At 37.7% G+C, this 15,044-nt stretch overlaps 1 protein-coding gene across 1 annotated transcript; it reads left to right on the top strand.

Moving 5' to 3' along the window:
• Window positions 1–974: 974 nt before the first annotated feature.
• On the top strand, window positions 975–2,339 carry LOC127137400 (uncharacterized). The gene has a single exon (XM_051063866.1). The coding sequence runs from the start codon at window positions 975–977 to the stop codon at window positions 2,337–2,339; it is 1,365 nt and encodes a 454-aa protein (XP_050919823.1).
• Window positions 2,340–15,044: the final 12,705 nt, after the last annotated feature.

Below are 15,044 nucleotides of genomic sequence, written 5' to 3'. Positions count from 1 at the left end.
TGGTTATGTACGTGCGAAAGATGTCAATGTACACCAACGACCAAAGGATGCTCATTCATTGTTTTCAAGACAGCCTTACCGGTGCAGCTTTACGCTGGTATATGGGATTAGACAGTTCTCAGATCAAGACTTTCAACGATTTAGGCGAGGCCTTTATCAAACATTACAAATACAGCCTTGATAATGTGCCAGACCGAGATCAGTTGAGGTCCATGCAACAAAGAGAAAAGGAGACATTCCGTGAATACGCGCAAAGGTAGCGCGAAATTGCAGCACAGGTTGTTCCACCTATGGAAGAAAATGAGATGACGAAAGTGTTCTTAAAGACTCTTGATACTTTTTATTACGAGAGGATGATTGCAAGCGCTCCTACAGACTTTACTGACATCGTAAACATGGGAGTCCGTTTAGAGGAAGCAGTTCGAGAAGGGCGTCTAGTCAGAGAAGGAAGTTCATCTTCAAGCGGGGCAAAGAGGTACGGCGGTTTTATGAAAAAGAAGGAACAAGAAACTAATGTTGTGTCCTATAATCATCCAAGAAGGATCAATTATCCTTACCATTCCCAACACCAACATATAGCAGTCGTGACTCCAGTAATCACTTCCGCTCCAGTTCAAGTCCAATACCCTCAGTAGCGTACCAACCGCTTCCAACAGAATACTCAGTATCAGCAACAACATCAACCTCAACAACATCAACATCAGTTACAACAACGTCCACCACAGTAGCAATGAAGAACCAATTTTGATCCAATTCCAATGTCATAAGCAGAATTGTATCCAGCTTTGATCACTAAAAACCTTGTGCAACCACGACCACGACCTCTTGTACCAGAAGTGCTACCTTGGTGGTATAAGCCAGAGGTATCTTGTCCCTTTCATCAGAATGCTCCAGGTCATGACTTAGACAACTTTTTTGCTTTAAAGTTGGAAGTACAGAAGTTGACAAGAGCAGGTATCCTGACCTTCAAGAACATGGGTCCCAATGTGAAGGACAATCCAATGCCAAGTCATGGTCCTTCATCAGTGAACAATATAGAAGTTTGTCTCAATGAACAACGTGTTACGAAGATAAAGGAGATTCGGCGGTCTTTGGTTGAAATTCATTCTGTTTTATGTGCTCATGGTCTATTCCAACATGACCACCAGATATGTGGTACATGTTCAGTCAATTCAAGAGGTTGTAGGAAGATTCAAGATGATTTGCAAGGCGTCCTTGATCAGGGTTTGATTCAGATTTCTAGACAAGTGAGTTCTCCAGAATCACAAGAACAAGAAGTGAATGTCATCATTCCTTGCTTCAACATTCCAGAGAAAGTAGAGATAGCTTATCATCCGAGGGAGCCGGTGGTGATTTGCCATCCGGGCCCAATGCCTTACACTTTAGATAAAGCGGCCCCCTACCGCTATGCAGCAACTATTATTGAGAACGGTAAAGAGGTCGAGATTAAAACCTTAGCCTCAGTTACCAATATCGCAGCAAATAGCCGAATGACGCGCAGTGGCCGCGTGTTCGCTCCGCCGGTTATCCCAAGTAGAAATGTTGAGAAAGATCCAGTAGTCGTGGTACTAGTGACAAGAGAAGCAGAAGGGCAAACAAGCAATTCAACCCTTGACAAAGAAACAGATGAACTACTCAGAATTATCAAGCTCAGTGACTACAAAGTGGTAGATCAGTTGCTACAGACACCGTCAAAAATCTCGATCCTGTCCTTATTATTGAACTCAGCTGTCCACAGAGAAGCACTACTGAAGGTGCTTGATCAAGCCTTTGTAGAACAGGATATAACAGTAGAGCAGTTCAACAATGTTGTAGGCAGCATCACTTCATGCAATGGCTTAGGCTTTTGTGATGAAGAACTGCCAGAAGAAGGAAAGAATCACAACTTCGCTCTCCATATCTCAGCCAATTGTCAAGGGGATTCTTTGTCTAATATCCTAATTGACACCGGTTCATCTCTGAATGTCATGCCCAAGTCTACCTTGTTGAAGCTAAAGTACAAAGGGGGGAAAATGCGGCACAGCGGAATTATTGTGAAAGCGTTCGATGGATCAAGAAAAACAGTCATTGGAGAAGTTGATTTGCCTATTGGTATTGGACCACACGTATTCCAGATCACTTTCCAGGTTATGGACGTAGTGCCAGCTTATAGCTGTCTGCTCGGACGCCCATGGATTCATGAGGCGGGTGCCATTACATCCACGTTACACCAAAAGTTAAAGTTTGTCAAGAATGGGCAAATAGTGACGGTTAATGGGGAGCAGGCTATGCTGATTAGCCACCTTTCATCGTTTAGTGTGATAGAAGTAGACGAGACGGCTGTTCAAACTCCATTTTAGGCCCTGACCATCGATGATTACAAGAAAAGTGAAGGTTCAATCGCGTCATTCAAAGACGCCCAGCAGATTGTCAAGACAGGTCCTACAGAAATGTGGGGCAAGGTGATAGAGTTGCCAGAAAACGTTAACCATGCAGGATTAGGCTTTGTTGATGGAAAACAAGTGCATACTTCAGTGGTGAGACCTTTCAAAGATATCTTTCACAGTGGTGGGTTTATCAACATGGTAGCAGTTGAGGAGGATACTTTTGAGGGAAAGACAGAAGACGAAGGCCCCAGATTTGTGACACCAGGAGTAGTTATGAAGAACTGGACCGCAGTTGACATCCCACATTGTGTCCACATATCAAAGTAATTAAGCTTTTCAGTTTTCAAAAATCTTCCGCTTTAGCCCAAAGCGCGAAGCATTAATTTTGTAAAATGGGCACTTTTGTCAAAAACATACTATCCATGAAAAAGATCTTTTGTTTTCCTATACACTTGTGTCCTTTTATCTTTTCAACTTTTTCAGAAAATGGTAACACAAAAAAAAAACCTTAAAAAGAACACATTTTTGCATGTCATGGTCAGTCCTCTAAAAACAATTGTTTGTACAGGTTACTTAAACCCGTTGAACACAATGACATCATGCCCTCTCCCAGCTTTGAACATTCTGTATTCGAAGCTGAAGAGGAAGAGTGGGATGGGATTCCAGAAGTGGTCGCCCGCCAGCTTGAAAATGAAGAAGACACTATTCAACCATACAAGGAGCCTTTGGAAATAGTCAACTTGGGTTCGGAAGAAAATGTGAAAGAAGTCAAAATTGGAGCATTGTTATCCCCACAGGTCAAGGAGCAATTGATCAGCCTGTTGAAAGAGTATGTAGATGTGTTTGCTTGGTCTTATCAAGATATGCCTGATCTCGACACTGACATCGTAGAGCACAAGCTACCTTTGAATCCAGAATGTCCACCGGTCAAACAGAAATTAAGAAGAACACATCCAGATATGGCCGTCAAAATTAAGGAAGAAGTTCTGAAGCAAATAGATGCTGGTTTTCTTGCCACTTCAGTGTATCCAGAGTGGATAGCAAATATTGTGCCAGTTCCTAAGAAGGACGGGAAGGTACGAATGTGTGTCGACTATCGTGACTTAAATAGAGCAAGCCCAAAGGATGATTTCCCCCTGCCTCACATTGACATGTTGGTAGACAATACAGCAAAGTTTGACATATTCTCCTTCATGGACGGATTCTCCGGGTATAACCAGATCAAAATGGCTCCCGAAGACATGGAAAAAACTACATTCATAACACCATGGGGAACATTCTGTTATCAAGTGATGCCGTTTGGGTTGAAGAACGCAGGTGCTACTTACCAGCGAGCCATGACAACGCTCTTTCACGACATGATGCACAAAGAGATTGAGGTTTATGTGGATGACATGATCGCGAAGTCTCGTTCAGAAGAAGGTCACTTAGTAGATCTATTGAAGCTGTTTCAACGATTGAGGAAGTTCCGTCTTCGCCTCAATCCGAACAAATGCACTTTGGCGTCAGGTCAGGTAAACTCTTGGGCTTCATTGTCAGCCAAAAAGGCATTGAAGTTGATCCAGATAAAGTAAAAGCTATCCAAGAGATGCCCGCACCAAAAACCGAAAGGCAAGTGAGAGGTTTTCTAGGACGATTGAATTACATATCCCGGTTTATTTCTCACATGACTGCCACTTGTGAACCTATCTTCAAATTGCTGAGAAAGAGTCAGAATTGTGTTTGGACAGAGGATTGTCAGAAAGCATTTGACAGTATCAAAGAGTACCTCATAGAGCCTCCTATCTTGTTACCACCTGTTGCTGGAAGACCGTTGGTTATGTATTTGACAGTGCTTGAGAATTCTATGGGCTGTATTCTGGGTCAACAAGACGAAACTGGAAAGAAAGAGCATGCCATTTACTACTTAAGCAAGAAATTTACTGACTGTGAATCACGATACTCCTTACTCGAGAAGACATGTTGTGCATTGGCTTGGGCTGCTAAGAGATTGAGGCAGTATATGTTAAGTCACACCACTTGGTTGATATCCAAAATGGATCCAATTAAGTACATTTTTGAGAAGCCTGCACTCACTAGTAAGATTGCCAGATGGCAGATGCTGTTATCAGAATACGACATTGAGTATCATACCCAGAAAGCTATCAAGAGCAGTGTGTTGGCTGAGTACCTTGCTCACCAACCCGTTGAAGATCACGATGATAATGAGGATGAGTTTCCTGATGAAGATGTCATGTTCCTAAAATCCAGAGATTGTAAAGAGCCACTTCCTGAAGAAGGACCTGAACCAGATTCTCAATGGGGTTTAGTATTTGATGGAGCTTCCAACAATTATGGACATGGAGTAGGTGCAGTCATTATCACTCCAGAAGGTTCTCATATTCCTTTCACGGCAAGAATTTTCTTTGAATGTACAAACAACATTGCTGAATATGAAGCCTGTATCATGGGTCTTGAAGAAGCCATTGACCTCCGCATCAAAAATCTTACTGTTTATGTTGACTCAGCGTTAGTTATCAATCAGATCAAAGGAGAATGGGAAACACGCCACCCTGGCTTGATCCCATACAAAGACTATGCAAGAAGATTGTTGACTTTCTTCACCAAGGTTGAATTGCATCACATTCCTCGGGATGAGAATCATATGGCGGATGCTCTAGCTACGTTGTCTTCAATGTATCAAGTGGGTTTTCCAAACGAAGTACCCAGAATTGTGATCAAGCGACTTGATAGACCAGCACATGTGTTTACAGCTGAGGCCAGTTTTGATGATAAACCATGGTACCACGATATCAAGCATTTCCTTCAGACTCAGGAGTATCCTCTTGGAGCAACAGAAAAAGATAAAAAGACTTTGAGAAGATTGTCAGGCAGTTTCTTCCTTAATCAGAATATGCTCTATAAGAGGAATTATGACATGGTCTTACTCAGATGTGTTGACAAAAAGGAAGCAGAAATGTTGATGAAAGAAGTTCACGAAGGGTCCTTTGGTACTCATGCAAACGGCCACTCTATGTCAAGAAAGATGTTGAGAGCTGGTTACTACTGGTTGACCATGGAATCAGATTGCTGCAAATTTGTAAAGAAGTGTCACAAATGTCAGATCTACGCTGATAAGGTTCATGTACCACCAACCTTTTTGAATGTGATTTCTGCTCCCTGGCCATTCTTAATGTGGGGCATTGACATGATCGGTATGATTGAACCCAAAGCTTCCAACGGACACCGTTTCATTCTCGTGGCAATTGATTACTTCACCAAATGGGTGGAAGCAGCTTCGTATGCAAAGGTGACAAAGCAAGTGGTGGTCAGATTCATCAAAAATAATCTCATTTGCCGATATGGCATTCCAAACAAGATCATCACTGACAATGGCTCCAATCTGAACAACAAAATGATGGATGAATTATGTGAAAGTTTCAGGATCGAGCATCACAACTCTTCTCCTTACCGTCCCAAGATGAATGGGGCAGTTGAAGCTGCAAATAAGAATATCAAGAAGATCATTCAAAAGATGGTTGTTACCTACAAAGATTGGCATGAAATGCTGCCTTTTGCACTACACGGATATAGAACATTAGTCCGTACTTCAACTGGGGCAACCCCATTTTCACTTGTATACGGTATGGAAGCTGTGTTACCGATAGAGGTTGAAATTCCATCAATGAGGATACTAATGGAAACTCAGTTGTCAGAGGCTGAATGGTGTCAAAGCAGATACGATCAGTTGAATTTGATTGAAGAAAAAAGAATGACTGCCTTGTGCCATGGACAGTTATATCAAAAGAGAATGAAGCAGGCATTTGATAGGAAGGTTAAGCCGAGAGAATTCAAAGAGGGTGACCTTGTGCTCAAGAAGATGATACTATTTCACAATGATTCTAGGGGCAAGTGGACTCCTAACTATGAAGGACCCTATGTTGTCAAGAAAGCCTTCTCAGGCGGTGCTTTAATTCTTACAAACATGGATGGTGAAGAGCTTCCACGTCCCGTGAATACAGATGCAGTCAAGAAATACTTCGCCTAAAAAATGAAAAGAACAACTCGCTAAGTTGAAAACCCGAAAGGGCGGCTTAGGCAAAAATGAGCGTCTCGGTGGACTGAAAACCTGAAAGGGCGGTCCAAGCAGAAATTAGAGACATAAAAAAACAAAGAGAATATTATCCCGGTAGATTGAAAACCCGAAAGGGCAATCTAGGCAAAAGTTAGGGATTTCAGGCAAGTAACTGCATAACAGAGATAAGATCATTGAAGTATCAGAATATTTTCAACAGTTCTCCAACTTTCTCAAGGCTGCAATACAGGTCAAAAGTGGAAGAGAGAATGATGTCATTGTAGTTCAACGTACCCTTTTTCCACGAAATTACCATTTTCCAATTTGTAAAGATCTATGGAATCACGTTGTTGGCTGATTACCATCCTATCAAATCAATTTGAGCCTTTCTATATTTCTTGACACTCTTAATTTTCATTTCAATTTACGAAAGTTCTTTTACTTTGACAGATATGTTTTGAAACAAAAGTTTTGAATTAAAAAACAGTTTTTGAAAAATATAAAGATTATTTATTTTGATTTGTGGACATCAATAAAAGGATTGAGACATGTGGTCCCAGTAATTCTAAAATCATGTGATTCCAACTAGACATGTTCATATTACTATCCTTATATGTATATGATGAAAAAAATCTCCACAGGTGTCTTGGCAGTAATATTTCTCCAGCAGAGGTTGTGATTTTGGATATCCCCAGCTATGCTTCCTAGTTTTCCTCAAGAGATCATGCAAGAAATATTTCAAGAAGTTTATTCCCTTCACTTGGGGCATGAAGACTCCCCAATTTAATTGATCATGAAGACTCCCCGGTTAATTGATCATGAAGACTTTGATCCAGGTTTTAAGTTACAGATTTGGCCTATGGGATTACTACAGGTATTTCCCCAGTAATTTATTAAGGAGGGATCAACAATGTCCCCAACAGAGGATGAGAAGGAAGCTTTGATTTCCCCGAGCAGGAGTAATACAGAGGTCTCCATCCCTCAGCGAGTGAAGAAAGTTGATATTCAGAAACTACAGGGAATCTCCTGTTGTTCTCTGTCCATTCAATAGAAGGATATGTCTCCTCCTCAGTAATGTTTTGTAGTAAAGAAGAGTGTGTTGCATTTTAAGCAAATTCAAGAATTACAGGATTCCTCCTGAATTCTCATTTACATTCAAAGGTCAGACATCACTGTTCCCCGGTAGAGTCTCCTAGAGGAAAGATCTCATAACCAGATATCAGACACCATAATCCCCTGCAGAGTCTTCAGATACAGAAAGTCTCCATGATAATTAAAGCAAAAAAATCAAGGATGGATTTCCCCTATATTCTTATTCCCTGGAAAGATGCCACCTATCCCCAGCGAACTTTATCCCCAGCGGAGTCCTCAGAAAGGTCCAATCCTCATATACCTCATGAATTCAAAAACCACAGGGGATCTCCTGTATTTTTGAAGTAGAAGGCATCTCCATTCTTCTACAGAAACCTCAGCAGAGACGAACTTTTCATAAGAAGCCTGATTGTTATGCTCAAATACAACTCCCCAGCAAGTCTTTGTACTACTCCCCAGCGAATCTCAGTACAAATCTCCAACAAGTTCCTGTATAACTCCTCAGCGAATCCTTGTGCAACTGTTAACATTTCCAGTTATTCCTAGTTTTGTCTGTCTATCATGCATTCATTACTAAATATTCATACATATCTGTGACATATCATGCTTGCATTCATATGCACCCTTTTGCTTTTTTATGTCGTGGGTTGGGTCAATCTCTCCATGTAGAGTATCCCCATAAGCAGCAAAATACCTTTTATTAATCTTGTTCCCCACAGAGATCTATGCCTCGTGGATGATGGTTGTTTCAGTTGTAAATCCTGATGAGTTCATTCCTCTTCAGTTGAAGTCTTGTTTGACCGATTCATTCTAGTTCTATCCTAGTTTGAACTTCGTATCTCCAGATAATATTCAGATATTACCCAATAAAAGAAGGCTGCAATTAGTCTTTTGTGACTCTCATTCAATGATACAGTAAAAGACATGACAAGTTTTATGTACCTTCGTCTTTGAGTTGGTGTCCATTCCAAAAGCTTAAGTTACCTACATCCATGAGTAGTAACCTGTTGTTATCCACAAAAATAACATCAAACTAATCACTATCTCCATCCATGAGTTGATAACATTTTTACAAAAAAGTTCCATAAATCTGCCTTCATCTATGAGCTGGTAGTGTGCTTTCAACCTTGAGTCTGCATAATTTCTTCTGATTCCATCTTCAACTTTGAGTCGATGGAGTACCTTCATCTATGAGTTAGGTACGTGTGTGCTTTCATCTTTTGAGTCTGCACAAACGACTTCTGATTCCATCATCATCTTTGAGTTGGTGGAGTGCCTTCATCTATGAGCTGGTAGTGTGCTTTCAACTTTGAGTTTGCACAAGTTCCTTATGATTTCATCTTCATCTTTGAGTTGAGGGAGTACCTTCATCTATGAGTTAGGTACGTAGCATACTTTCGTCCTTGAGTTAGCACAAGTTTCTTTTGATTCCACCTTCGTCTTTGAGTTGGTGAAGTACCATCATTTATGAGCTGGTAAGGTGCATTCATCTTTGAGCTTGCACAATTTTCCTGTGATTCCATCTTCGTCTTTGAGTTGATGGAGTACCTTCATCTATGAGTAGGGTACGTTTGATCCTTGTTGAACTGATAATGTGCTTTCATCTTCGAGTCTGCACAGATAACTTCTGATTCCATCTTCGTCTTTGAGATTGATGGAGTACCTTCATCTATGAGTCAGGTACATTTTGTCCTTCCACCGTCATCTTTGAGTCGGTAATGATAAACATCTCCAGGAGAATATGTTCTAAATTCTTTTAAACACCTTTGTCAATGAATCGGTGGTTGCCTTCAACTTTGAGTCGGCGTTTCTCTGTCTACCTCATCAATGAGTTGGTAGTGTGCATTCAACTGTAAGTCTGCACAATGATCCTTAGATCTGATTCTTCATCTACACCATCATCAATGAGTTGGAATTTGATTTCCCTAGCAGTGTTATTATCAATCTTTTGAAGCTTGCCTTCAACTTTGAGTTGGCATGTCCTGTTTACCTCATCAATGAGTGGGTAGTGAGCTGTCAACCATGAGTTAACGCAGTTCGATTCTTATTATGCCCTTGTTATACCTTCATCCTTGAGGTTGTATTCATCTTTTCTGTTACCTCCATCTTTGAGTTGGTAATGTACTGTCACATCAGTACTCTTGTTATATTGATCTTTTCCCACTTTCATCTATGAGATAGTGATGTATCGTCAACATTGAGTCGATATCTCTTTTCCTCCTATTTTCCATCTATGAATAGGTAGTGAATCTTCCCCAGCTGAGTATTCTCAGTGTTTACCTTCATGCATTGAGTCGGTGTATGTCCTTCCCCAGTAGAGTTTGCACTCCTGCGTCTCTGTGTCTGTCTGTCTTTTGCATCATGCATACATGCATTTGCGGTCAAATTTTGTGGCGTTTGTCATATTTAATTACCTTACGCCATTCGATAGCCTCCGGCTATCTGGCCTAAGTTAATTAAATAGGGGCATCTGTCGCACCCCAAAATTTGACTTTGGCTTTGTTGACCACATCTTGATTAATCTCGTTGTCTCGTATTCATCTCAATTTCTTAAACTTCGCGTGACAACTGGTTTGATTAGGTTTTGTGTGTTTTCGTTGCTTACCGTGTTGTATTTCGTTGTTTTAGCAAAACCTGGCCGATATCGTTGCCTCGTATTTATCTCTCTTATCTCTTTTGTGTGTGGCATCGCTTCGATTAGGTTTTGTGCGTTTTTATCTATTTAATTGTTTGTTTGTCGGTATTTTGACTGTATTTCGAATATATTAGAGTTTTCGTATTGTCCGATTATTTGTGATTGTGTTTGTCAGCGTTTTCGTGATGTCGTGTTGATTTTATTATTTCCTAGGGTTGTTTATTTAATTACGTGTTGTGCCGTGTGATTTAATCGAGTCTGTTTGAGTCGTGTTGTTGATTTTACTGGTTTACCGGTTTACTGGTTTATTGGTTTTATCAATTTGTTTGTTTTGCTGTGCAAATTGTCATCATTTTTATCGCGTTCGTGTCGCTCGATTTTATCGTATTTTAATCGTGTGCCGTTTAATATTATTTGTGCTTAATATTAATTGTGTTTAATTGTTAATTAGTTTATTTAATTAGGATTAATATTATATTAGTTTATTATTATTATTATTATATAATATATAAATTATATTATTCATTTATGTTAGATATTTTTTTAGGTTTCCTATTGTTTAAGTAATCTAAATATATATTATTAATTTGTGTTAGATATTTTTTTAGGTTTCCTATTGTTTAAGTAATCTAAATATATATTATTAATTTATGTTAGATATTTTTTTAGGTTTTCTATTGTTTAAGTAATCTAAATATATATTATTAATTTATGTTAGATATTTTTTTAGGTTTCCTATTGTTTAAGTAATCTAAATATATATATTATTAATTTATGTTAGATATTTTTTTGGTTTCCTATTGTTTAAGTAATCTAAATATATATATAGATGTTGTTAGTAAGAAAAGAAGAAGAGTGGATCAGTAAGGAAAAAACGTGTGGTGAGAGAAACAGAGAATTGAAAAGAAATATTTTTTCAAAAGCATTACCGTATTTCACTTGTTCTTCATTTTCGGTAACCCAAAATCGTCCCGATTATTCACCGAAACACAAAACCGATTTCATATCTTTGAAGTTCGTTGAGTCCAGGTCACAAATATCCAAGGTTCATTTCATTCCGGCGTCGTTTCACCGATCAAAAGCGACGTTGAAGTCAGGTACTCACGAAGGCAGTCAGCACTGCGTCGGTGACGGTTTCCAGCTTTCGGTCGATCATTTGGACGATCAGAAGTTCATCCTCTTCACACAAGGTAATATTCTTCACTTATCTCTGAAATCGGCAAAGTTCCGGCTTGCCGACATGTGTTTTAATATATTATTTATCTAAATATATATATATATATATATATATATATATATATATATATATATATTATTTTTGTCTATTATATATCTAAATAAATAAATATATATATATATATATTATATATATATACATATATATATATATATATATATATATATATATATATTATCTTTGTCTATTATAATTATTGTTATATATATATATATATATATATATATATATATATAATATATATATATATATATATATATATATATATATATATATATATATATATATATATATATATATATATATATATAATATATATATATATTATATATATATATATATATATATATATAATATATATATATATATATATATATATATATATATATATATATATATATATATATATATTATTTTGTCTATTATATATTATTTGTCTATATATATATATATATATATATATATATATATATATATATATATATATATTATTTTTGTCTATTATATATTATTTGTCTATATATATATATATATATATATATATATATATATATATATATATATATATATATATATATATATATACTTTTGTTTACTAAATATTGTTTATCTTTTATTATTATTTTGCATATATGTTTTATTTAAATGTTAGTTAAATTAATTATTTGTTTAAATGTTTATTTTAATTAAATGTTTATTTATATCAAATGTTTATTTTGTCTAAAGTAAATGTTTATATTGTTTTTTATATTTGTCTATGTTGCTACTAACCGTTTCGTTTCAGTTTCAGCTCGATTAACTCCACTAACTATTCGTAATATTAACTATTCATAGCTAACTGTGTTGTAATAATTTACTTTCTCGCATTTTTTATGTTCTGTATTGTGTGTTTAATCGTATTGTTCACGTTTTATGTTAAAAAATCGAAAAATCCATAAAAGAGAAACCCGATGTGATTCCAACGGTCGCCGTTTAAAGAAACCCTTTTCACACACTCACAAGCTTACTCTTGGGCTTCCTTATAATGAGCTCATTTATGTATTGTTTCAGGGTTTAGGCTCATTCAAATCTTTTGCCAACTTTGGCTTTTCAGTTTAAAAACATTTTCAAAAGGACGTGTCAGTCTCGAAGCCTCCCGCCTAGGTCGAGCAAGAGATGGCAAGACACGCCAATCTAAAATCAACAAAACAGACTTTCCCCTTTTCTTTTGGGAGAACTACGTGGATTCTGATTTCTCCATTGCGCCTTGGAGATACGTAGGCATGAAGTCTACGACTTTATCGAGTCCAAAAAGCAATAAAATCAAGTTCTTTTCTCATCTCCCCAATCAAACGATCAAAGCGAAAAAAGCAAAGCATTCACATAAACATAAGCAAAAAGGTTCCTGTGGAGTACCGCAGATGTAGAGGGTGCTAATACCTTCCCTTTGCATAACCAACCCCCGAACCCGTAACTCTAAAGGGATTTATCGTTATTTTTCCCTTCCTCTTTTTGGATAAAATAAAAGACGGTGGAGACTCTTGCATTTAAAATATTTTTCAAACGAGTTAAGTTCAATCAATACTTAATCTCGTGAAAAATCCCGCCGCGACAGGTATCCACTTTTTTTTTATTTCTTGTTGAGGAGATTGGTATAAGTCCATAGAGTGGCCTCTGATATCCAGTTCTGTTTTAGGAGATTGGTATAAGCCCAGTGATTGGCATCCGGTATCCGCCTTTGTTGACTTTCTTCCTTTGCTTTGCTTGTTTGTTATCGCTCATTGCCTATTCCAAAGGACACACTTGAGTCATCTTCTATATGATTTCAAGAGGTGAACCTTCTAGGAAGTTTTACACTCCATCTTTATCCGTTCATCCCTCTGTGTCCTAAACCTTTTCACACATTGCTTTCAAAACTTGAGATAAATATTGTGCAAACATCTTCATGCTTTCAAATTAGAAACCTGGACCCTAAGTCCTTGATTTTTCAAACTCTATTTCATAATACTTCTTTTTGAATCAATCTTAATCATACTTTGACCCTCCTTTTGTGAATAATCATAATCAATTAATTTCACCCATTCAATGGTTTTGTGGCTTTGTCCATTCTTGTTAAGTTTTCATACATTAGCCATATGTTTGATTTATCCTAGTTGGTTGATGTTAATCTCACCTATTTGTCCTTAGTTGATTGAATTGTAAGTCTTCCTTGCTTATTATAGGGTTAACCCCTCACTAGCAAGTTGAAGCTTTTCTCACATGGTGGACTCGTTGTTTCATAAGGTTGAGTTTTCTCCCGTGGATAACGTAGGACCTTAAGGCTTGTGTTTAAAATTAAATCCACTAACTTTTGGAAATCTTTTAGCCTAACTACGGCGTTTTGATCCTTACCTTTGATGGAAGGTACGTAGGCAACGGGTTCATCCGTTCAAACACAAAAATAATTAACTTGTATATTCTTTTCTCATCATCCCAATCATGTTTGCACAATAAATATTTCATAACAAATAACAATTTTATACAACAAGTGTGAAAAGGGCTCCCTAGGAGTACCTAGGACGTAGTGGGTGCCTAACACCTTCCCATTGCGTAATTTACCCCTTACCCAGACTCTCTGATCTTTTCATTAGTTTTCTATGTGTAAAACTTCTTAGGCTTTTGTTCGCTTTTTAGCCAGTCCTTTGGATAAATAAAAGTGCGGTGGCGACTCGATTCTTTGTATGCTTTGCTTTTGGTTTAATCAATAAATCATATAGCGACGAATACACCGCTACAGAAAAGTGGCGACTCCACTGGGGAAACAAAATCCTTGGTGGTATTGCCTACTTTTCACCCTTGTTGTGTGATATATTGTTATTTGTTATATGACATATTTTTGTACAATTTAGGATAACTGTATTGATTGTAATGTTTGAATTGCTTGATATACAATTGTTGTTTGCTTTGGTGATCCGTGAGATGAGTTCTATACCCGAACTCGAGTGCACTCTAGGATAGGAGAATGGCATAGTCTTGTTGACTGGTGTGGAGTATTCCTTAGCCAGTTGACTTGCGAGTCCATTCACTTGGTGGAGGTCATGTTGGATTAATAATGTCACACAAGTTATTTGTGGTTAGGCATTATTCTTTCAATCATGTGCCGCAGAAGCCAAGGACCATAGTTTACCAAACCCATTTTGGCCTATTTTTAGGACGTAGTGCGGAGGTCGTTCAGATGTAAGTTCTGATGCGATTGTTACGCGATACTACACTCATAAGAGTTTCTCTTGAGAATATTTTTGGAATACGAGTATTCGTTCCTCCGATAATATTCGAAAGATGGAACGATGATTATGGGAACCTCTGATAGAACATGTCTGGCAGGTTTAAACCCTAGTACACTCCCTTTGGGTGGTTCTTAACCGAAACTCCATGCTCGTGACTCTCAGCAAACCCGTGATTCGTGGTTGAGTCGTTCAAACAATCTTAATATCAATGGAACCTGGGCGTTGATCAGGTATAAAACCTAAATCCCCCAAAACGGATGGTTGATATTAAGGATGTTCGAGCCGGTTCATGTACCGTTAATATCAATGGAACTTGGGTGTCGATAAGGTGAAAACCTAAATCCACCAAAATGGATGATTGATATTAGGGATACAATGAGCTTTCCCATGACCTTTGTTTGGTGTGACTTGTTTG

This window comes from Lathyrus oleraceus, chromosome 4, assembly GCF_024323335.1.
Source record: "Lathyrus oleraceus cultivar Zhongwan6 chromosome 4, CAAS_Psat_ZW6_1.0, whole genome shotgun sequence".
Taxonomy (NCBI): domain Eukaryota; kingdom Viridiplantae; phylum Streptophyta; class Magnoliopsida; order Fabales; family Fabaceae; genus Lathyrus; species Lathyrus oleraceus.
This window is presented reverse-complemented; position numbering and strand designations above follow the sequence as displayed.